Source organism: Capricornis sumatraensis, chromosome 22, assembly GCF_032405125.1.
Source record: "Capricornis sumatraensis isolate serow.1 chromosome 22, serow.2, whole genome shotgun sequence".
In the NCBI taxonomy this organism is placed as follows: domain Eukaryota; kingdom Metazoa; phylum Chordata; class Mammalia; order Artiodactyla; family Bovidae; genus Capricornis; species Capricornis sumatraensis.
In genome coordinates, this window is record NC_091090.1 from 46,605,356 (window position 1) to 46,630,557 (window position 25,202).

General features: G+C 43.6%; 1 protein-coding gene across 2 annotated transcripts; it reads left to right on the forward strand.

The window, feature by feature from the left end:
- The first annotated feature begins 732 nt into the window (after positions 1–732).
- Positions 733–24,660, forward strand: TBC1D7 (TBC1 domain family member 7). Of its 2 annotated transcripts, XM_068960744.1 has the most exons (8): positions 733–872; positions 2,438–2,594; positions 3,862–3,942; positions 9,768–9,955; positions 13,784–13,921; positions 21,323–21,468; positions 22,668–22,797; positions 23,828–24,660. In XM_068960744.1, exons 2-8 carry the CDS (start codon positions 2,483–2,485, stop codon positions 23,912–23,914), a joined length of 882 nt encoding a protein of 293 aa, XP_068816845.1. In that variant the 5' UTR covers positions 733–872; positions 2,438–2,482; the 3' UTR covers positions 23,915–24,660. The 2 variants fall into 2 exon arrangements, with proteins under 2 accessions (XP_068816845.1, XP_068816846.1); XM_068960745.1 differs by lacking the exon at positions 3,862–3,942.
- The last annotated feature ends 542 nt before the right edge of the window (positions 24,661–25,202 follow it).

Genomic DNA, 25,202 nt, shown 5'->3' on the forward strand with positions numbered 1-25,202 from the left:
CAATTTAGTACTAACTAGGGAAAGCCAGGTACGGCTAACGGGGGATCACACAGGAGGCCCGGCTTCTCATCTACTTGCAGCTCCCCTGTGCCTACAGCCTCCGACGAGAGCACACCTGGAGCCTTCCCCTTTTCCCATTATCAGCCTTTCCCCTCCTGCCTTTGTTTCTACCAAGAGAGAAACGGCAGTGGGGACTCTCTTGTGTAGCAAATTCTCAGGAAGCTGCTTTGCACGTCTCATTTGGTGAGTCATTTTATTTCCAGATACAGAGAAGGTGGTGACAACAGGCAGGGGTCTGCCGCTGCAGACAGATTAAGGAGCACCCTCCTGGGGTTCTGCGATCATCTCCAGAGCAGGGTTGGAAAGAAGCATCCCCGGCACGCACCGACCGGTACAGCGGGAGAAAGGCAGACGCCAAATTCTCCGGACCAGAAATGAGTCGGGGGAGCAGGGGCGTGCCGTAGCGGGCGAGGGGCTTGAGTTATTAGTCGGACTTGCCCCTACTCTTTCCCGGGTCTGGGGTGCAGTCTACAGCCCTAAGGTGTAGGAGGAGCGACGGCCGTGCTTTCGGCGCATGCGCGCTCTCGGCACTGCCCTCTGACGCCAAGGTAACGTCACGTCCGGAGCGGCGGCGGCGTTCTCGGCGCACGCGCACTCTCGTCACCGCCCCTGACGTCAAAGTGACGTCACTCCCGGCGGCGGCGGCGGCGGCGTCTCTCAGGCGCGGAAGTTCCTGACGTCTCCCTCCGCCCGGCTGCCGGCCCCCTCAGGTCGCTGCTTACCTGCCGGCCAGTCAGCGTGTCCGGCTTGGGTTGCGCGGCCTCCCCGGACCTCTTAAGTCTCAACTCGGATGTGTTTTTCTACTCCTAGAGGTGAAGCATGTTAGGGAGAGTGGGACCCGCGGTCTTGGCCTAGGGTGTGTTTCTTTCATCTCCTGTCAGGTGGGCGCCCCTGGGCGGGAAGGAAACTTAAAAATTATGCCTTCCCGGAGGACGCGTTTGCTGTTGCGTTGCAGTCGGAGGATGGGGGTCCTTAGATGGCAGACACCGAATCGCCTGGCAGCTGTTTGGATGCTGCTTTTAAATAAATCCCACCTTGTGTAGCGTTTTAATGCTTTGGAATTCAGCTCTTAAAAAACATTTATTTGATCTTAAATGCTCAGAGCCATTTAGACTTATTCAATTTGCGCTCACCCCAAGTTGCGTCAGCCGTGTCCGATTCTGTGCGACCCTGTGGCCTGTCGCCTGCCAGGGGATTCCCCAGGCAAGAACACGAGTGGGTTGCTGTTTCCTTCTGCAGGGGAGCTTCCCGACCCAGGGATCGAACTTTCATCTCTTATATCTGCATTGGCAGGCGGGTTGTTTTGTTTTGTTTTGTTTAATAACCACTAGTGCCTCCTGGGAAGCCCAATTTAAACGAATTCTATTTTTTTACTGTGCCCCAGGCGACTCAGTGGGTATCTTGTCAGTAAGGAAGAACTTGACTGTCTAGCAATTCAACGCTCCCCTGGCCACATCTAAAAGTTTCTAAAACCTGAGGATTATAGTCTTTGCACCAGTGCTTTAAGCACTTGGGTCGTGCAGTGCTACACGTTTTGGAAACTGTGTTACATCCACTTTGTTCTTAAAACACACACCTAATTTATTAGACCATTTCTTGATGACTTCAATCTACTGAAGGTTATTGTGGAAGAACCTGGAGACTCCTGGACTTTTTGAGTTCTAATGTCAGATTTTAAGTTATTTTGTCTCCAACTGTGTGGAATTGCTTGTCAACCAGGCTGCATTCCTGCCCCTCTTCTGGTTTATAATTTAATGCTTAATCTGTTGTGGGTTTTTAATTTTGGCAATTACATTTGATAGAATGGTGTTTAAAGGAAAAGTGAGTGAGGAACTTAGGTTTTTCGGGTTTTTTTCCTCTTTTTATAACTTAGTTTCTTGTTTCACAAAACACCCATTTTAGAAAACATGGCTAAGCCAAAGAAAATTAAAATCATCTGGAATCCTGCTGCCTAAAGATAACCACTGTTAACATTTCAGAATAGTTTGGTTTTTTAAAATACATACTATTTTTAAAACAAAACCAATTGTATATATTTGGTAGTACACTTTGTGTGACATTTTGTCTGTTTTCCTATTTCACTTTTTTCTTTGAACATGTTTAATGGCTGCAGAATATACCATTGTGCTAGGTTCTCTAGGTAGGAATGCTAGGGCATGAACCTTGTGCCATCTGTTTGAGCAGCTCTGGGGACTTCTGTTTCATATCTTGGTTTTGGGCCAAGGTGCATAGGTGAGGTAGTATTAGGGTTATGTAAACAGGAAGGTTTAATATTGAGTCCTATGCAAGGGCAGACCATTTGTCATAGTGTATAAGATTCATGGAAGAGTTAGAGAAAATCATGGAATTTTTCTCAATTCTTATTTTTTGTTTCTAGGCTCACTTTTTTCCACTCCCTATTCTGTCTCTCCAAGAATGAAACATGACTGAGGACTCCCAGAGAAACTTTCGTTCAGTATATTATGAAAAAGTGGGGTTTCGTGGAGTTGAAGAGAAGAAATCATTAGAAATTCTCCTAAAAGATGACCGTCTAGGTGAGTTTTATAAGTTAAACCTATTGGTTCTCAGTCATCCCACATGTTCTGAAGTATTAACTTATAAGATGGCCAAGGACTTGAGTCCCTCACCTTTTGTCAGCTTTCCCGGTGGCTTGTATGGTAGTCCAGTGTTTAAGATTTTGCCTTCCAGTGCACCGGTTGTGGGTTTGATCTGTGGTTGGGGGCGGGGGTGGGGGTTAGGATTCCATGTGCCTTGTGGCCAAAAAACCAAAATGTTAAAAAAAAAAAAAAAGGAAGCAATATTGTACCAAATTTAAGAAAAACTTAAAAAGTTAAAAAAATTTCCAAAGGTATGTTGCCTGCTGTATATGTATTATATATGTATATTTATTTTAGTGATAGAATGATAGGAGAATGGTATATTTTGGGAGGAGCTAAGGACTTTTCAAGTTTATACTTCACTGAGTCAGAGTCAGACCTTTTTGAAAGGCCTCTTAAGTTAGTAATATTTTTTCTCTTATTAGACCCGTATATTTTCTTAATTTTTAGAGGTGTCATCCTAGCTTCTGGGTAAATTTGTAGCAACTCTTGCTGTAATTTTCTTTTATGGAAATACTGAGACTGCATAATGGATTAACATTTTTATTTCTTCTAAGCCAATCATAATAAGGTCTTTAATGTGTCTAATAAAGTAGGATAAACTGAACCATAGTTAAAAATAGTAGTTTAAATGCACAGAGTGTTTTTTAAAGTTTCAAAAACATTTCCCACCTGATCTTTGATCCTCACTATTCAGTCTGTGCTTTTTACGTATTACAGTTCTCACTTGACAAGTAGGGGAATTGAGGTCCAAGATGTGGTTGAATGTGGTTTATTGGTGAGTATGGGAGTTTGCAGGCTGACTGTGCTCCTTGCCAGCGATGTTAACTCAGTCCAGTCACTTAATCTCCTCTGAGCTTCAGTTTCTGCATCTTTAAAACAACAACTGCCCAACAAGCTTGCAGTGTGAGTAAATGAAGTAAGTTCTATAAATAGTAAATACCACTGATGTTATGGTGAATGTAGTAATAAATATGCAAAGTACATCTCCGCCGCTGTGAAACACTGATTGTTTTTGAATAGCTAGTTGGAACACCTGGGCTGGAAATCAGTCTAGTGTTGCCTTTTCTGGATTTGCTCACTGTGCAGCAACCTTCCTCTGAAGAGATGTCTTACTCTAATTTCAGTGTTAAAAGGTGAAATACGTTTTTACATATCATGATCAGCATGAAAAGCATCTATTTTTTTTTTTTTCTTCCTCCAGATATCGAGAAACTTTGTACTTTCAGTCAGAGGTTCCCTCTCCCATCCATGTACCGTGCGTTGGTCTGGAAGGTGTTACTCGGTATGATTCCCAAGAGTTGGGAACTTTTATCTTCAAAAATGTTGAATTGATGGGGTCATTGATACCTTATCAGTCAGAAAAAGGATTTTTTTTAGGACGTTCACTGGGTGCTAACCTCAGAGCCTGAATCCCCACTCACTTTGGAAACTCTGGAAGAATGTGACTTCAGCACAGAGCCCTGAGTGTCTCTCTCAGAGCATCAGGGCAGCAGTTCCCAGCCTTTTTGGCACCAGGGACTGGTTTCGTGGGAGACAGTTTTTTTCCACAGACTGGGGTAGGGAGGCTGGCTTCTTGATGATTCAGGTACATTACTTTAATTGTGCACTTTATTTCTAATCAGATGCTGCTGCTGATCTGACAGGAGGTATGGGTCCACGGCCTGGAGGTTGGGGACCCTTGATTTAGGGGCGTTAGAAGAGACAGTGAGGCACTTGTTTCCCTGAAACAAGTTACGGGAAGAGCATTGAGCTGGGAGAATGGAGAACTGGTCTGAGCTTTATTGTCAACTGGGTCACCTTGAAGACCCCACTAGCCCTTTCTCGCTCTTTTTTTTTTTTTTTTTTGCGTCTATAAATGAGAATATTGAGTTAATTAACTCCTAGGGTTGAGCTCTTGATTTGTTATTCTGTGACTCCCAGCTGCAGAGGTATAACTTCCTAATGAGTGCTATCAGAGTCAAAAAAGGAAGTGTTTGCTTTGAGAGTGTTTACTTTGTTGAAGCACAAATAACTTCCAGTGAAGATGCCTGAGAGAGAAGGAAAAATGACCTTGCTTGGTTTCTTGTGAAAGAAAAAGTATATTAGATGCCTGAAGTGATTGGCAGCATCCCTTCTGAGTGAAGGATCTTTTTTTTTCCCTGTTATCTCTGAGCCTGTTAACACCAAAAATACCTATCCATTACCACCCTCCTTTTCTTTCTTCCAAAAAAAAAAAAAAATCCTGGAATTCCCTTGTGAGGCTAGTGTTAGTATTCCAGTTTTACCAATGGGGGAAAAAGACAGGCTAAATAATTTTCCTGAGGGCTTGTAGCCTGTAAATGGCAGAGCTCAGGTTTGTAGAAGCCTTTTGAAGTTAGGCTGGATTATAGACCTAGTTTTCTTTCCACAATGTACTGTATTTTCAGGACTTGAAAAACCCTTAGAACCAAGTCTGGTTATGTAATGAGGCGGTGAGGGAATGCATGCCATGCTGGAGGCCACTGACTGCACAGTGCCTTTTCTGTTGTGTGTCTTCTCCATCTTTGTGCACTTACATTTCTAGTAGGTCACTGTGCAGTTACAATATAGAGAATTTGTAAAAAAAGATCTGCTTTTCCCAGAGCATTTCTTAAATCTTAGTGTTTCCAGTATCCAGCGAAATAAATGCCTTCTGCCTTTTAGGTGGCAGTGCCTGTAGTGTTTATTTCTGCTGGGAAATAGTGCATCTTAATAACTGATAATGCCTGTGGATTTGTGTGAGATGGACAGTAATACTTTGCAACTGAGCACAAGGCCTGTCGGGCTGCTCATCAACTCTTTTTTCCTGGCTTGGTTTATTAGGTTCAATTCAGTTCAGTCGCTCACTTGTGTCCGACTCTTTGCAACCCCATGGACTGCAGCACGCCAGGCCTCCCTGTCCATCACCAACTCCCAGAGTTTACTTGAACTCATGTCCATGAGTCAGTGATGCCATCCAACCATCTCATCCTCTGTTGTCCCCTTCTTCTCCTGCCCTCAATCTTTCCCAGCATCAGAGTCTTTTCCAGTGAGTCAGCTCTTCGAATCAGATGGCCAAAATATTGGAGTTTCAGCTTCAACATCAGTCCTTCCAGTGAACACTCAGGACTGATGATCTTTAGGATGGACTGGTTGGATCTCCTTGCAGTCCAAGGGATTCTCAAGAGGTTAAGTCTTCCTTCTTTAGTTATGGTGCAGGGATTTAGTTGCCTTGTGGCTTGTGGGATCTTAGTTCACCGACCAGGGATCAAACCCACATTCCCTGCATTGGAAAGCGATTCTTAACCACTGGACCACCAGGGATGTCCCATCTTCCCTGTTCTTGAGGTGAATGCACTGGAGATTTAGAGCTGCCATGCTGTGTTGGAGTTCTGGTTCTAACATTAAACTGGCACGAAGCTCATCCAAGTTGTGTTTCCCAGAATGTTCTTTAGAATACAGGATCTGTGGTTGTTTGCACCAAAGAGAGCTCCATGATCAAATATACTAGCTAATACTTACACGAGCTTAGTATGTGCTATGTACTGTGAGTGTTTTATGTATATTAATTTGTTTATTCATCATGACAACCGTGTGACATGGGTGTTACTCTTCCCATTCTTCGGGTGGAAAAACTGAGGCACAGGAAGAGCAAGTAAGTTACTGAGGTTCACCCAGCCAGTTCACTGTAGATTCAAACCTGGGAACTTTGACTCCGGAGCTTGTGCTGCAAAATAGTTTCTTTAGGTTTAGTGAAGCCAGAATAAATAAAGATGTTTTTCTTTAGAGCAAAACTTAAAAGCCTTAAATTCATTGTTACCGCTTCACAAATCTGTTCAACTCTGGTACCCTTTTTATCACACAGACCTCAAGGGCTCATATTCTGTGCAGAACATTTGGGGAAATGTATAACCATTCCATTTCCCACCTCTGGCAGAGGAGGAAACAAGTGCCAGGAGAGACATCTGAGAGTCCGGGTGTTCTAGTTGACTGAAGGCCCTTCCACTGCTCTTTCCTGCATGTTTTCTCCATGCCTTTGTTTGTTTTTGCCCCAAAGTCTAAATATATTAATGACTATAGAATGGCATTGAAATGTAAGGTCATTTCATCAGTGAAAATTGGAGGTTTTTGTTCTCGTAAAGGTAGGGTACTTTGTGACCAAGTTTTAGTTGTTGGCAAAGGAAAGGATTTGTCCAGTTGGTGGTGGTTCAGAGATGAAGGGGGCTTGTTGTCAGCCAGGGCTGCCTTGAAACGCCACAGACCGAGTGGCTTAAACAACAGTTTACATTCTCACAGTTGTGGGGGCTGGGAAGTCCAAGACCAAGGTGCTGGCTGATTTTGTTCCTGGTGAAGCGTCACCTCCTGGCTTGCACGTGGCCATCTTCTTGCTATGTCTTTGCATGGCAGAGAGAGAGAGCTCAGTTCAGTTGCTCAGTCGTGTCCAACTCTTTGCAACCCTGTGGACTGCAGCACGCCAGGCCTCCCTGTCCATCACCAACTCCCGGAGCTTGCTCAAACGCATGTCCATCGAGTCGGGGGATGCCATCCAACCATCTCATCCTCTGTCATCCCCTTCTCCTCCTGCCTTCAGTCTTTCCCAGCATCAAGGTCTTTTCCAGTGAGTCAGTTTTTCACATCAGGTGGCCAAAGTACTGGAGTTTCAGTTTCAGCATCAGTTCTTCCAATGAATATTCAGGACTGATTTCCTTTAGGATTGACGGGTTTCATCTCCTTGCAGTCCGAGGGACTCTCAAAAGTCTTCTCCAATATCACAGTTCAAAAGCATCAATTGTTCAGTGCTCAGCTTTCTTTATAGTCCAACTCTCACATCCATACATGATCACTGGAAAAACCATAGCTTTGACTAGATGGACCTTGTTGGCAGAGTAATGTCTCTGCTTTTAGACAGAGAGCATGCTAATTCCTATGTTCTTCATTTTCCTGTAAGGACACCAGCCCTATTGTATTAGGGCCTCACCTTGTGATCTCATTTAACCTTAATCATGTCCTAAAGGCCCTGCCTCCAAATACGATCCCATTGGGGATGAACTGTGAGGGGGACAATTAGCAGACAAGCACAGAAACTGGAGATCGGCTTCTAGGAGCTGAGGATGGCCCCAGGATGACAACCGTAAACTTGAATTAAATCATACTAGTTACAGTAATGATTTATCTTGAATTTATGTGGCATATTTTTTCAAAGGCTTTATGATGTCATTTCATGCAAAGATGGGCACAATAAAAGACAGAAATGGTATGGACCTAACAGAAGCAAAAGATATAAGAAGAAGTGGCAAGGATACACATAAGAACTATCCAAAAAAGATGTTCATGACCCAGATAACCACAATGGTGTGATCACTCACCTAGAGCCAGACATCCTCAGATGCAAAGTCAAGTGGGCCTTAGGAACCATCACTACAAACAAAGCTAATGGAGGTGATGGAATTCCAGTTGAGCTATTTCAAATCATAAAAGATGATGCTGTGAAAGTACTGCACTTAATATGCCATCAAATTTGGAAAACTCAGCGGTGGCCACAGGACTGGAAAAGGTCAGTTTTCATTCCAATCCCAAAGAAAGGTAATGCCAAAGAATGTTTAAACTACCACACAATGGCACTCATCTCACACACTGGCAAAGTAATGCTCAAAATTCTCCAAGCCAGGCTTCAACAGCATGTGAGCCGAGAACTTCCAGATGTTCCAGCTGGATTTAGAAAAGGCAGAGAAACCCAGAGATCAAATTGCCAACATCCCTGGATCATTGAAAAAGCAAGAGAGTTCCAGAAAAACATCTACTTTTGCTTTATTGACTATGCCAAAGCCTTTGACTGTGTGGATCACAACAAACTATGGACAATTCTTAAAGAGATGGGAATACTAGACCACCTTACCTGCCTCCTGAGAAATCTGTATGTAGATCAAGAAGGAACAGTTAGAACTGGACATGGGACAACAGACTGGTTCCAAATCGGGAAAGGAGTATGTCAAGGCTGTGTACTGTCACCCTGCTTATTTAACTTATATGCAGAGTACATCATGAGAAATACTGGGCTGGATGAAGCACAAGCTGGAATCAAGATGGCTGGGAGAAATATCAAGAACCTCAGATATGCAGATGACACAACCCTTATGGCAGAAAGCAAAGAAGAACTAAAGAGCCTCTTGAGAGTGAAAGAGATGAGTGAAAACGTTGGCTTAAAACTCAACATTCAGAAAACCAAGATTATGGCATCTGGTCCTATCACTTCATGGCAAATAGATGGGGAAACGATGGAAACAGTGAGACTTTATTTTTGGAGGCTCCAAAATCACTGCAGATGGTGACTGCAGCCGTGAAATTAAAAGACGCTTGCTCCTTGGAAGAAAAGTTATGACCAAGATAGACAATATATTAAAAAGCAGGGACATTACTTTGTCAACAAAGGTCAGTCTAGTCAAGGCTATGGTTTTTCCAGTAGTCATGTATGGATGTGAGAGTTGGACTATAAAGCTGAGTGCTGAAGAATTGATGCTTTTGAACTGTGGTGTTGGAGAAGACTCTGAGAGTCCCTTGGACTGCAAAAAGATCAAACCAGTCAATCCTAAAGAAAAATCAGTCCTGAATATTCATTGGAAGGACTGATGCTGAAACTGAAACTCCAATATTTTGGCCACCTGATGGCAAAGAACTGACTGACTGGAGAAGACCCTGTGGCTGGGAAAGATTGAAGGCAGGAGGAGAATGGGATGACAGAGGATGAGATGATTGGATAGCAGCACCAACTTGATGGACGTGCGTTTGAGTAAGCTCTGGGAGTTGGTGATGGATTGGGAAGCCTGGCATTCTGCAGTCTATGGGGTTGCATAGAGTCAGACTCAACTGAGCGACTGAACTGAATTGGTAATGTCATTTTATTTCTCACTGATATCAGTGATGCAGTTGCCATCCAGTTATTGATTGTATTGATATTTAAAATTTATAGTGTAAATTTCTAAAACAATGTGTATAGTAACTAAATACTTGTGATTTCTACTCTAATTGTGGTAGGCAGCATCTCATAGGGTTCTTTCATACAGGAGGGGTTCAGATTGGTGCCTCTGTATTTTACTATCTTTATTCCCTGTCCCCCACCCCGGGGCTCTATAGGAATCTTGCCTCCACACCATGAGTCCCATGCCCAGGTGATGATGTATCGCAAGGAGCAGTACTCTGATGTCCTTCACGCCTTGGAAGTCATCCGCTTCATCAGTGATGCCACCCCTCAGGTTGAAGTCTATCTCTACATGCACCGGTTGGAGTCTGGGAAGTTGCCTCGAAGTCCCTCGTTTCCACTGGTCAGTGGTGCTTTTGTTGGACCCTTGGCTCGACTCCTGACTGCTCCGTTGGCCAGCCTTTGATCACGTCATGTTTTGCCTTTGAACCTTTCAGTGGCTCTTCTTTGTAGAATGAAAGCATAGCCCTGTACAATCTGACCCAGTCTCCCTAATTTTTTAAAATTTTATTTTGAAGAAGTAATTTCAAAGTTACAGAAAAGTTGCAAGATTACTACCAAGAATTCCCATTTAACCTTTATCACAGTTCCCTAGTCATTAACATTTTACCACACTTGCTTTTGTCATTTTTCCTATATGTGTAGACCTGTTTTTCCCCCAAAGTATTTGAGAATAAGGTGTAAATGTAGCATCCCATTATTTCAGATTCTTGCAGTAAATGCTTGCTAAAGATGAGAACACTTCCCTTGGTGACCATAGTTCTGTCATCAACACCAAGAAGTTGACATTGATACAGTACTAACATCTCATCTTCACTCCATTTCCACTTGACCAGTTGTCCCAATAATGCCCTTTATCATAGACAATAAATTGGTTCAGAACTTATCAAACTTTCAGCCACTAGTTTTACCATTTGTTGATGATTTTTTAAAAAATTTCCTTATGTTTGAACTCTTCAATTTAAAATCATTTTAGATGTAGAGAAAACTTACATAAAGAGTAGTGTTCCCATTTACCTTCACCTAGCATCCTCCATGGAGAAGGCAATGGCACCCCACTCCAGTGTTCTTGCCTGGAGAATCCCAGGGATGGGGGAGCCTGGAGGGCTGCCGTCTGTGGGGTCGCATAGAGTCGGACACGACTGAAGCAGCAACAGCGTCCTCAAATGTTAGGTCTCAGTTGTACTCTGGTTATTTATCAAAACCAGAAACATTCATACAATGCCATGAGCTAATAATCTGTAGCTGTTTTGGAAATTTTGCTGACTGTAGCACCAGTGTCCTTTTCCTGGTCCACGATCCAATCGGGGATCTTGCATTACACTTACTTTTAGTTGCCTATAGTCTGGATCAGTCCCTCAGTCTTTGTCTGTCTTTCATGACCTTGACAGTTTGGAAGAGTACTGGCCAGTAGTGTTTCTCATTTATTTCCTCATGATTGAAGTCTAGTTGTGAATTTTTGGATACTTAACTGCTTTTGCTGCTTTGATCACTTGGTTAAGGCTATGTCTGGGAGGCTTCTCCTGCATGGTTGCTTTTTTTCTCTTTGTAATTAATAAGTAACTTGTCGGGGAGGTACTTTGAGGCTGTGTAAATATCAATCCTTAAATAGTTTTCACTCTGCTGATTGCCAAATGGTGACCTTCTGACTCCTTCATTCCTTCTGCGTTTATTAGATGGCTTTTTGATAAGGAAGAGTTTTCCCTTCTCTTTTATCAGTATGAATTTATAGATTTCTCTTTTATTCAGTATGAATTTATAGATTTCTCTTTTATTCAGTGGCCTATAAGTCATTACTGCCACTATTTTGATTTTAAAGTTGTCCCAGATTGGCCTAGTGGGAGCCGCGACAGGCTGACTTCTGTGTCGTCTGGACAAGTTTCCGTCATTTTGAGCCCTTCCTTACTTTCTGGAGCAAAAAGATACTCCAGGTTCATCTTATACTATTCCCCAAACCTGGAATAATCATCCTTTTTTCTTTTTATTTTAATTTTTAAAAATTGTCATTAGAAACCAAGAACAGGGGGCTAGATGTGCTCTTTGTCCTTGGTGTGTCATTGCTTGTAGGCTCCTTCAGGAGACAGAGCTGGGAAATATACACACACATATGCTTATCACTGTATTAAAAACCGTTAATGCTAATTAATGCTAGTTAATTAATGTTAATGCTAATACTGCCAGTAATCACAAGTTCATTCTAGCTCTCACCCTTTCTATACTTGCAGCTTCCTTCTCTGGCAGTTACAATGAAGCTAATGGAAACCTCTTATTTGTATTTATTTCTTTGCTCCTTCCTCTGTCTGTAACCAACATAGCCACATCTTTGGCCCCAGCTTGCAGGCACCAGAGGCCTTGTGGTCATTGACTGCCACTTGGCCTCAGCTTCACAGGCTCCAGCCTGCTTTATAGGCTTGATCTTTGACAGACTGCTCGCTCTAGTTACTAGGATTGCTTATTGTTTATAAAGGGAAGAGAAGGGGGAAGTGGAGGAGGGCAGGCAAAGTAATGACTACAGCTCTTGGGTTTTGGCTGCAATTCACATAGGCATTTTAACTTTTGGCTAAAACAGAGTAAACTGTTATGAATAGGGATTTGTCTGCAAACTATGCTATTCTATATTTTTTTCATGGTGGAGGTAGATTTCAACCTGCTAACAGCAGTGTGAAGCTTTGACTTGTTCTCTCTCTCTCTTTAAAAACATTTGTTTTTATTTATTTGGCTATGCTGAGTCTTGGTTGCGGCATGTAGGATCTAGTTCCCCGACCAGGGATCGAACCCGGGGCCCTTGCATTGGAAGCAAGGAGTCTTAGCCACTGGACCACCAGGGAAGTCCCTTTTTCTTTAACTTTTTGAGGTTGCTGTGGGTCCCATGGACAGATCTTATGTTGTTCACTTTGATAAAGTTTATCAAGAGAGAACATCCCAGGAAATACATGGAACCCTTGAACGTCTTTAAATCTTATTTCTCATTGACAAGATACAGTTAGTTGATGGTACTACACAAGTTCCTGAACTATGTATGAAGTTAGGTTAGATTATCCATTAGCTCAAGGTCTAAATGTTTCCAGTGGCCTTGGGCAGACATGCTGTCCCAAGTGTTCATTTTAGGCGTGTGTCTCCTTGGCCTCCAAACCCCAGTCAGCTGTATTTTTCTTATCTTTTAATAAGACTGTGTAGCAGTGCTGTACCCACGGCTGGGAACATAGAAGCTGACTTCAGCTGAAGGGCGCTGGTCCTCGTAGCTGCATCTCAGAGTAGCTGGGAGCAGCATTGAGCTGCTGGATTCAGGACCACGAGCCCAGGGCCAGGCGGGAGTCCACGAAAGGAGCCTTTCTGCTGCTCTTGACATGTTGTGGAAAGTTAATAAGTGGAAAGGAGGCCTAAAATCCATTTTTTCTATTAAAATAGGAAGTTTGATTTAACTTGTGACTTCTTAGAGGAGTAGAAAGAAACTTTTTCTTTTCAATGTTAAAATCCTTTAGCTGTTAAATCCTAGATGAAAACGTGAAGCTTTTAGTATAAGGTGCAGTGATTGAAAACAGATTTTTCAAGTGGATTCCAGTTTTTATGAGACTTCTTTTGAAATTTACTTGGTTTACTTTCATGTTCTGAGTGTTGACACAAGGTTTGAGAAATGCCATTCTTCTGATTCCTAAAATTCTGATTCTAGGGGCAGTTTTAGCTTTATAAGTGCTTAAAGAGAGAGCAGAAATTTAAAGATGTGTATGAATACTTTGAAATAAAATGCTTACTAGTCCTTTTGTGGTCATTTTTGCAAATTACCATAGTGACAATAACTGTCTCTATTATTTGTGCTGTTTTATCACATCTGTTTGAAAGGAATTCTCTTCCAGCACTGAGAATACTTTTGGGTGGAGAGTCGTCCTTTGCTTCAGGTTTATGTTGACTCTTTGGGCTTAGTGTTAGAAGCTAGGAAATCCTTGAATGTTCAGCCTGAAGCCTGAGTGTTGAGAAGCCACACTGCCTCAGATTCCCTGGTTACTCTTCATCTCCCGTCGGTTGTGTTTTTAGTGATGGACTGGGTGCTTTTGGTCCCACTTGGACTTATTTTGGCTCCTTCAGAATTTAGGGAGTAAGGCTTCATTTTTATTAAAGAATCCTCTATTTTTCTCTTTTGCCTCCTTCTTGAGAGTTATTATTAATTTTTCAGGAGCCAGAAGATGAAGTATTTCTTGCCATCGCGAAGGCCATGGAAGAGATGGTGGAAGATAGCGTCGACTGTTACTGGATCACGCGATGCTTTGTGAACCAGCTGAATAGCAAGTACCGGGACACTCTGCCCCAGCTGGTGAGGGGTGACATTGTGGCTGTTGTGGGCTGGGGCTGAGCAGTGGTGGTGGGGGTCCTCAGGAAATGCCTTTACCTCCTGGTGGCGCTACAGCTACGAGCGGGCCCTCTGGTGGGGGTCAATAGTAAAAAGCCAGGAAGTGAATATCTCCAGCTTGCTGGGCCAGGCGGTCTCTGTGTGCCTGCTGCAGTCACACAGCTTTCCAGGCAGCACAGTGGTAAAGAATCCACCTGCTGACGCAAGAGACTTGGGTTTGATCTCTGGCTTGGGAAGATCCCCTGGAGAAAGAGGTGGTCAACCCACTTCAGCAGTTTTCCCTGTAAAATCCCATGGACAGAGAAGCCTGGAGGGCTACAGTCCATGGGGTCACAGAGTCAGACACGACTGAGCGACCGAGTGTATACACACACACACCCTGGTCACAGAAAATAGTAATGCATAAATGCATGGCCACAGCTGGATTTGGCCACTGCAGGCTGTGGCTTGCCCACCCCGGCTCTATTAGTATTCTCTATCTGATCTAGAATTTTCGCTTAGTACTAAGGTTTAAGTTCGGCTGTATGTAATGGGAAGCCCAAACAGTAGACGCTTTCCTGTCTTCTTTCATGTAAGCAGAAGTCCAGGGGCAAGGCAGCCCAAGGCTGGGACATCCCCCGTGGTATGGGCAGGGACCCGGGTCCCCGTCCTCCTGCTCCAGCGCTTCTAGGGGTGACAGTCCTCTCGTGATCACGTGATGGTGCTGGAGAGACAGCCCTGACATCCGTGCTCTGGACAGGAAGGGAAGGTAGAGAAGTGCCAAGCCTGGCCAGCCTGCCCCCCTCTTCAGACTTCGTTTTGCATGACCGTTAGTGAGGAGGGTGTCCCCAGGTTGCCCCGGTCTGCAGGGGAGCCTGGGGAATGTGGTTGGTTGGTTTTGAGCCGGGCACGCTGTAGTCTCACATTGGAACAGGGACTCCGTTCCTGAGGAAGGAGAGGGGAGTGGACGTGAGCTGGGCAGCCGGTGGTCTGCCGCGCTGACTGGGGAATCGAGACAACCAGCACTTGGGTCATCCTCGTATCAGGGGTCCTTTGCCATTCTCTCTCCTCAGCTTTTCCCCCCATTTCTCTCATTTTATGAAAACGAGTCTTTTTTCTTAAGTCATTGAACTGTCTCATTTGGAAACTCTGCTGAAAGCAGTAACCACGGTACAGAGTGCAGGGTCAGGTGCAGGGCGCAGGCTGGCCACGCCCTGGGGAGCCCCGCTCTAGCCCTGCGGCGGGCCAGACACTGCAGCCCTCAGCTTCCCCGAGCCCTGAACAGGAGTGTTTTTTATGTGTTTCCATTAGGTAAAGTTCGATTCTTAGAATTTTAAAACTTCACTTAATCTCAATAAAGCATGGCGTTGGAGCATATGTGAATGGAATGTTAGCTGCCTGATTCAGTCAGGAGGTCCAAACTTGTACCATGGTTTCATCAGCCTTTCTCAATATTGGAGTGAATGCAATCACATATTGATGGATTGTTTAAAAAATTCATTATTTTTAAGAACACAAGTAACAGATACATTCTGGGAGGATGAAATAATCCAAATGAATTCACCGTTGCTGTCGACCTGCCCCCATGCTTCCCCGTCCCCCCCTTTCTAGGGTGTAAGCATTGTCACCAGCTTGGTGTGTCTTCATCTAGACTATTTTTTAAAAATATGTGCTAGGTCTTCATTGCTGTGCCTAGACTTTCTCTAGTTGTGGCGAGCAGAGGCTCCTCTCTAGTTGTGGTGCTGGGACGTCTCATCCTGGTGGCTTCTCTTGTTGTGGAGCACGGGCTTCCGTGCTTGTGGCACTTGGGCCCTAAAGCACTGGCTCAGCGGTTTTGTCCCGGGCTCAGTTGCTCTGTGGCATGTGGAATCTTCGAGGACCAGGGATTGAACCTGTGTCCCCTGCATTGGTGAGTGGATTCTTAGCCACTGAACCATCCAGAAGTCCCTTGTCTAAATCATTTTATGTGCATTAGAGTGGATGGGGGTGTGAGTGCATACCCATGGCCATGTGTGTGTGTGTATATATATCTTATACATATTTTTACATATATAATTTTTTAATGTATTTTACTGTTCATACGGCCCTATGATTCTTTTTAAAACTTCATGTGTTGAAGTTTTTCCATGTCACTACACATGGGTGGTTTTCAACCCCGACTTCCTGTTAGTACCACCTGAGAGTTCTTAACAATGACCAGAGCAGTGAAATCAGAGTCTCCCAGGGTGGGGCCTCAGAATTCTAACTTTTTAAAACTCAGTGATTCTGAAATGAGGCTAGGGTTGAGAGTCATTCATTTAGAACCACTGAAAAAATTCTCATGGGGTGGCAGAGTTGGACACAACTGAGTGACTGAACTGAACTGAAAAAGTTCTCATAGTCTTTCTTGTTAAGAATTTGCCCTAATTTAGTGTAATGGCTCCATGATGACAGCACTCTCCGTGTACATGACATGTTCCCGTGTGTGTGTGTGTGTGTGTATATGTTTCTCTAGGGTGGATTACCTATACATTAAATGCTCTAACGCAACAGACGTATTTAAATGTGTTCGCTACCAGGTTACTCACCCAGAGGTTGGACCAATTTTGCTTCCCCCACCAGTTTGAGATTTCCTGTTTTCCACCCCATTGCCAATAATTGATAGTATCAATCTCTTAAAATTTTGCTGACCTGATACTGAAATGGTAGCCCGTTTTAATTTCCGTTGCCTTAATTTTGAGGGAAGCTAAGCAGCTTTGGAGGTATGTTTCTTGGTCATATTTGTCTACCTTTCTATTTTGTTTGCATCTTTCCTTTTTGGGTAAGAATTATTGCTATATGCTGCATGTTTATATAAGTTAAATATTTTCACTGAAAATATTTCTTGCTGTAGTATAAAGATATGAAGGTGATACTATTGGTTTTGTCAGTATTTTTTTTTTCTTTTGTATCTTCCTTAGAAAGGCCTTTCTAATGCCAAGGTTTTTTTTTTAGAAAGCTTCTAGCTTTTAAAAAATTTTTGAACATTTTAAATTTTAGTCCTTTAGCTGGTGAGGGGCTGAATCTTTGTGACTGGTATGAGATGCAGACATGACTGTTCCTTTTGTGGTGAACTGTAACGTAACTTCAGCCAGCAAGCGCCCCACTGCCCTCTCCCCCCTCCCTGCTCTGGTTAAGCTCTAACAGCTTTGCACAGTGATGTTAATCAGTTCAGTTGCTCAGTCCTGTCTGACTCTTTGCGACCCCATGAACTGCAGCACTCCAGGCTTCCCTGTCCTTCACCATGTCCCAGAGTTTGCTTAAACTCATGTCCATTGAGTCGGTGATGCCATCCAACCATCTCATCCTCTGTCGCCCCCTTCTCCTCCTGCCCTCAGTCTTTCCCAGCATCAGGGTCTTTTCTAGTGAGTTGACTCTTCACATCAGGTGACCAAAGTATTGGACATTCTAATGAATATTCAGGGTCGATTTTCTTCAGGATTGACTGGTTTGATCTCCTTGCAGTCCACGGGACTCTTCAAGAGTCTTCCCCAACACCACTGTTCTGTATCACTCTCTAAAAACTTATTGATATGTCATAGGTCAATAACGTTTGCATAAGAAAAGACGTACTGATGATACCTCCAATCAATAACATGTAAAGAAAAGAATTTTAGAACCAGCAAGATATTCAGTGTCCTTATGTCCCCTAAACCTTAATTTCATCATCATAAAAAATGATTTTTCACAAGTACATTATTGTGTCTAGGACATAGTTTTTAATAGTTGCAAAAGTTCTCTTTAAAAGTTCAGAATGTATTAATAATAAGCTACATTTCCTTTGTGTTACTATTTCATGTAGCCATCAAGTGACTTAAAACTTTTAATATTTTAAAAAAATTTATTTATTTGGCTGTGCAGGGTCTTTAGTTGTGGGGTTATGGGGTCTTTTAGAGCCTTTTAGGAGATATTTTCATACCATTTTTTTTCCCCTACCCTTATTTAGGTGGTTATATGCTTTTTCTCCTTAGGTTGTTAATGTTATTGCATTGTTTCTATACATAAATTTTCTTTCATTTCTTTTTTGAAAAATTACTTGGCTGTGCCAGGCATTAGTTGCAGCGTGTGTGATTCTAGTTCCCTGACCAGGGATTGAACCCTGGCCCCCTGCATTGGAAGTGCAGGCTTAGCTGCTGGGCCATCATGGAAGTCCCAACTTAATACTTAAAGTCAGGTTTTTAAAAAAATTCTTTAGTTAAACCTTGTTAAATTTAGCTTGAAATTGTTGTTGTTGTTATTGTTGTCCAGCTCTTGTTAGAGTTTCTGTAATCTTGTCTGTCATCTTTTCAGATTTTTGTGGTTTTTACCAAGTTTGTTATCGCAAAGCATATGTTTCATAATCCTAGGGAAATGTGCATGTGATGCACAGTGATAGACTTTTGACATCCAAAGAATATTTCTGGCGATGACGCCTTTATGTTGTAGTGTTCTGATTTATAGGAGAGGAGAGCTTTCCTCTCCATCAAGCTTTCCTCTCCAAGACCTTTTGGGAGGTCTTTTTGATGAGGCCCCTGATTGCCAACGAAAGTGGAGGCCAGCCTCAGTGGTGTGATGTGGGAAGCCTCTGTTAATCTCTCTTCAGATCAGACTGTCTTTAAGCCATCTCAGTCTTGACTGTGTTCAGTCATTAAAGGGTTTTTTTTTTTCCTCGCCAATGACACAATTTTTAAAAGCTGTCCTAAAGAGAGGGTTTTTTTGTTTTTTGTTTTCTTCCTCTTAAACACTATAAGCAGCCTCTTTCTAAGTTTAGTATAAATTCCTCGGTTAAATCTCTTTTGTCAGATTTTGCCTTTTGTTGAGGTGTGCTTTCTTTTCTTTTTTTGTAAAGATTTATTCATTTATGGCTGCACTGGATCTTGTTCCTGCATGCAGGCCCTCACTAGCTGCAGTAAGCGGGGGCTACTCTTCGCTGCGGTGTGCAGGCTTCTCATTGTGGTGGCTTCTCTGGTTGCAGAGCACGAGCTCTAGGTGCGTGGGCTTCAGTAGTTGCAGCATGCCGGCTCAGTTGGCGTGGTGCACGGGCTTAGTTGCCCCGCGGCACGTGGAATCTTCCCAGACCAGGGATCGAACCGTGTCCCCCGCATTAGCAAGTGAACTCTTTACCATTGAGCAACCAGGGAAGGCCACTTTGTTTTCTTAAAGTAAGAATTGAAGGTCATGGAAATATTGGAAATAACCTAAATGTTTTACAGGAAAGTATAAAATCGGCTGCTTCCCAGGTGACGCTAGTGGTAAAGAACCCGCCTGCCAATAGGTGAGAAACGTGAGTTCAGTCCCTGAATGGGGAAGACCCCCTGGAGGGGGGCATGGCAGCCCACTCCAGTGTTCTTGCCCGGAAAATCCCATGGACAGAGGAGCCTGGTGGGCTACAGTCCATGGGGTCACAAAGAGTCGGACACGACTGAAGCAACTTAGCATACACACAAAAATAAAATTATCACATCTACCATTTGCTGTGTCCTCAAAATGTCAGTGTAAATGTCATCTTCCACTAAAAGAAAAAAGCACACGTGGATATGTATTTATGTTCACGCTGTCAGATTTAGCACTCGCATCTGACACACATTTCTCTTCACCCTGCTTTTTTTCTTTAACCTGATTATGCCATGAGCAGTATATAGAGACATTCCTTATTCTGTTCGTGGCTGCATACCACTCCATTCTAGATTATTCAGCCCTTCTTTAGTGTTGGCTGTTTGAGCTGTTTCCAGTCTTTTGTTGTTACACCGTGTTACAGGTGAATAGCTTTATGCATGTATCCTTTAGTATATCTGGGGGGTAGACTCTGTGGAAATGAATTGACTAGATCACATGTTACTAAGTAACACGTTACTTAGGTTTTTTCAGATTCCCCTCTGTAGCACTCATACCACCCTTTTGCATCCTCGTGACCAACAGATGCGGACGCCTGTTTCCCTGTAGCCCCGCTGGTGTTCTTGCCAGCCTGATAGGTGAGAAGAGATGCCTCAGGATAGTGTGAGGTTGCGTTTGTTTTGTTCTAGCCAGCTTGAGCATCTTTTTGTATGGGTTAGAGCCATTTGCATTTTCTCTTGTAGAGTTTTTGGCTTTTTTCTCTTTTAGAAGTTCCTGTATGTAGGGCTTTTGACCCTTTAAGCGGGATCAGATATTACTCTGTGGCCCTTTTTGCTCAGCCAAGTCGTGTCCCTGCTCATCGTGGGCCAGCCAATCATCAGCTCTCCTGGGAAACTGGTTCTGGGTTAAGATTTCCACCTGGATGTGCCCAGCGTCTCCTGCTCATTCCCATGGTAGCTTTATTGCAGCGTGTTGTAGTCAGCCCTTTGCAGGTCTGTCCCAACCAGCTTGGAAGCTCCTTGGAGGCAGGGATGCTGCCTGTACCTTTCACTCCCTTTGCTCTATGGAGCACAGTGTCCGGCTGCAGTGGATATTGTAAGGGTCATGAATTGCCTCTTTGGTGGAAGTAGAGGTGCAGATGTTAGGGTGGCTGAAAAGTTTGGGTTTTTCCGTAAGCCTGAACGAGCTTTTGGCCAACCCAATATTTAGTTAAAAACTAACAAAATATTTGCGTTTGCGTGGGTGATACATTGATCTGGTTCTGTCCTTCTGGATGGAGAGTGCAGGCTTGAGGGTTTGACCTGTAGGGTCTATGCTTTGCCAGAGGACCCTGTGAGTACAGCAGTCCTGTCTGGGAGCCAGCTCTGGTAGCTCCCAGTCTTCCAGGGTTGGCTGCTATGGAACCTTCCGTGGGAGAGGCCTCCAAATGGGACCCTGGAGCTTTGTTCCCCTGTGTTCCTCCTGTCTGCCTGGAGTTCTCATGCACACCTTGCTGGGGACAGCGCTCCTCCTCCGGATGCGCCTGTTGTCTGACCCTCCCTGCCAAGTGCAGTGTGCTCCACAGGGTCAGCCAGGGTTGTGACTGGTGACTGCTGGGTCCTGTTCATCTCCTCTCGCCCTAGTTCCCTCTCTGTACCTAGTCCCGCCATGTGTCTTTGGTCTTAGCCTGCTTCTTTCTGTGAACCTATAATCCCCTGCCCTGGAGTAGCCAGCACATGGACCTTTCTTGGCCCTCCAGATCAACTGAATTTTGCTCTGGACTTTTGTCTTAGGTTGTTGAATCTGCTTAGCACAATTAGGACTAACCAGCATGACTTAACTGTTCCTTAGCTGGAGACTGCCCCAGAAAAACCACTCCATCCTGGACAGTTGGTTACTCTGGTTAGTTAGTGCTGATCTGGGAGACTGCGGCATTACCAGTGGCTTGAATGAGTCTGAAGCTTTGTTTCCTAGCACTTCTTGCTTTCAGCACGTATACTTTTTTTGTCACAGCCTATAAGGTATGGTAACATTAAGTCACAGGAAGTGAGTAATCTCTTCCTCTTCGATCATTAGCCAAAGGCTTTTGAACAATACTTGAATCTGGAAGATAGCCGACTGCTGAGTCACCTGAAGGCCTGCTGTGCAGTGTGCACACTTCCCTACGAGCTGTGGTTCAAGAAGTGCTTTGCCGGGTGCTTGCCCGAGTCCAGCTTACAGAGGCAAGTGTTTCTTTCAAATATGACTGAAAGCACAGAGTCAGAAAAATCCCGTTTTTGTTGTTGTTGTTGTTTTTAACGTGATCATCTCAGAAGATAAATTTGCTTTAGAACCAGGCAGTCATTTGATGCTAACTTCTCCAGCAGCTGACATAGCAACTGGTGATTTTGCGTATTATGTATACAATTAGAAGTATTAGAAATATTGAGTATTAAATATAAAAAATGTTAGGATATATGGTTAGAGAAATTGAAGGGCCTCAATGTGTTAGATGCTGTTGAATATTCACATCTGAAGTAGTCTCCAGGAGTATATATGGATGTGGACTTTTCCAGAAATGGAGCAGATCCTAGAGAAAGATGTTTATTTCTTAGACCCCTTATGACATCATTAAACTAGCTGAAGGTTAGACAGTAGACTCAGACTCCGCTCTTCCATCAATTTCAGGTGTGTTATGGGTATTTTGGAGTCCCGTCTTGCTCCCTCCAGGACTTAACACTTGAGGAAAAAGGCAAGACACAAAGAATATTACAGGACAGTGCTTAGTTAGCATATTGAGAATGATATTGACTATAAGAGCTATTGGAGTTATCAGAACAATGCTTTTAGAGTATATTTAATTTAGAGTATATTTAATAGCTAGCTCCTTAATTAAGGAATTTACTGGAAAATGAAATTGAATTTCATATTTCATTTCCCCTTTTGTTCTTGTTCCCTAGTATGTAATGGTTATCTTAGCATTACAGAATGTTAAACTTGAAGCTTTGGTTTTTAGTAACTTCCTGCCCTAAAATGTCAATTTTGAGATATTAATTGGAGGATGTCTTCCTGGAGGACAGTGTCCTCATTAGCTCTTCTCTGAAGCTTATGTAGTCAGCCATCTGTCTCCACAGTTGCGCATCTCTGGAGTTAGCCGATCCCAGATCCTGGGCTGTGTTTACACTTGTGGCTGGTCGAATCCTTGGTTGTGGAATCTGTGGATGCAGGGGGCTGACTGCACCACCTCACTTTATATAAGGGACTTGAGCCTCCACGGATCTTGGTATGCACAGCAAGTGAGCCCATGAACCACTTCCCTGGGGATAGTGAGGGATAATGGTACATAAAAGAAAATGTAATTTGATTTAATTTTGAAACTTGAGCTGTTTAGGTGTAAACATCAGCTTCAGACTTGTAATTTGATTACATCTTTCTTTCATAGGATTTGGGATAAAGTTGTAAGTGGATCCTGTAAGATACTAGTTTTTGTAGCTGTGGAAATTCTTTTAACCTTTAAAATTAAAGTAATGGCGCTGAACAGTGCAGAGAAGATAACAAAGTTTCTGGAAAACGTAAGTGTGCTTTGCTTCACTTGAACTTTGACTCTAGAAAGGAATTCAGTTTACCAAGCCAGATTTTTCTATGGCATTAAATTATTTCAGGGACAGTATAATATATTTTTGCATTATAAGAAATGATTTTTCCGTGGTATAAGTTTCAGCTTGGTCTGTGGATTATAGCCCACATCCTTTGTTTGGGGGTCACTGGTCTCAGCAGCAGGTCTGTCTCCATGAGTGTGTGTACCTGGGACCAGAGTGACCACTAGCAGGCTGTCAGGAAACAAGGAGGTGAGATCTGTCGCTTTAGGACGAGCAATCCCTGTTAGTGGAAAAGGAATGTTCTCGGGGATTTTGCTCTTAAGCCCTTTCATTTCTGTTCCTGTGTCTGGTGGAGTCCCAGTTGAATTTGTTAATGTGCTGAAGTGTAAACTTGAGCATGTTGAAAAAGGTCTGAATGAATCTGTTTTTCCCTATCTTTGTATCTTAGAATACCCTTAACCAGGCAAGAAGAGGTCAAAATAGAGAGAGACTCAGGCTTGACTGAATTTCACTGGACCCCCAAATCTATTTTAATCAGTCAGTGTTAACAGTTGAACAGTGGCCCAGTAGATAAGTGCTTAGTGAATGTGTGTTGGATCAAAGAGCCCTCTTCGTTGTAATAAATAGTGGCACACACTGCCAGGGCCCCTGCTAAATACTTTTTTGTGAATTACCTCCTGTAACCCTGTAAAGAGCCCTGTGAAGTGGGGCTATCATTTGCCTCATCCCAGATATGGGGATCTGAACCCAGGGAGTGTAGGTAGCCTGCCCAGGGCTCCACAGGGAGTGGGCAGGGCAGGATTCGAACCCAGGTGGGTGACATCACACCCCTCAGTGTGGCCTCGGGGGGCACGTGACACGCATCTGGCAGCAGCCGCCCATGCAATCACTTTCTGAAAAGCAGCGAAAACTCCAGTGGACATGAGTTTTATGCCACAGTGAATGAGAGAGAGAGGATGAAGTCAGAATCATGCCTTTCAGAGTCTGGTCTGCTTGTTCACAGATCCCCCAGGACAGCTCGGACGCTATCGTGAGCAAGGCCATCGACTTATGGCACAAACACTGCGGGACCCCAGTCCACTCTGCCTGAACATTCCCGACGTTGTGGACAGCAGCCAGGCCTGCTCAGCGCCTTTATTTTTTCCCCCTTGGGACGTGACCTACTGAACTGATAATAGGGTTCTTGCTTTGGTGCTCGAAGTGTAATTGTTTTTCCAGTAAAATTGCTTAAGATAATGTCACTGTGGAGTCACTGTGTTGTGGAATGGCATCTTCTGGTTATATAGAAATACAGGGTTCAACTCTGAATAGCATTTAGGAAAACGTTTATGGAGGTGTAGTCTATTTACAATGTTGTGTTAATTTCTGCTGTATAACAAAGTGATTCAGTTGTATATACGTATATATTCTTTCTCGTAATCTTTTCCTTTATGACTTAGCACACGATTTTAAAGATAGTGGTATGCAATAGGACCTTCTTGTTCTGAATAGTACTTCCAAAGGGTTGTTGAAATAGCTCTCAGCTTGTAAAGCAGTTGAGTCAGGGTGGGTGGGTGATTCAGTGAGCTGTGTGTAACCAGGCCTGCCCTGCTGCGCTTTAATTAGCACCATGCTAGTTACTTTCTAAGGTCCGTTTCTGGAACAAAGAACAACTTCCTTTTATTGATGACTTTTGTTGATGCAGTACCTGTTGAAATCTAAGCTGACTTTCTAAATCTTTTGAAATCTAAATCCACTTTCTGATACTTTTGCTAGATTGGTTTAAATAAAGGCCTTATGTTTTTTTCCCTCTTTGTGCTAGTTGGGATGAAATATTACTGAACATAAATGTGTCTACATATACCTGCTGAGAGAGGGCTTGTTGATGCTTTGCTGGAACCATGCTTTTTCTTGATGGGTCATTAGATGTAGGGTGGGTGTCAGAGGACTCTGCCACTCCCTGCAGGCACAGTGGAAAGGGCAGGTTCCGGTATATAGCTGGGTGGGCATCAGCGAGGACTCTGCCACCCCCGCAGGCACGGTGGAATAGAGCAGGCTCCGGTTAATAGCTTAACGCCTCCCCCACAGCCATGGTGTCCCCTGATGGTAACTTGATGGTTGGACAGTTGCAGGCTTTGAGACGGGGCCCTTTGTCTGAGACTGACTCATTCAGCTGCCAGACCTGCAGGAGCCCGAGTGGTGAGTTGGGTCCTCCACCCCCACAAGGAGGAGGAGATGAAACTATGGAGCCGTCACTCTGAGAGTTGAGTCCTTGCCTGACGTGTTCAGAGTTGTTCAAACCGAGTGGCGCTTGTGACAGTAACATATTCAAGAATATTGAATTTCTTTTTTCTTTTGAACTTTTTATTTTGTGTTGGGGTATAGCCAGTTAATATTAT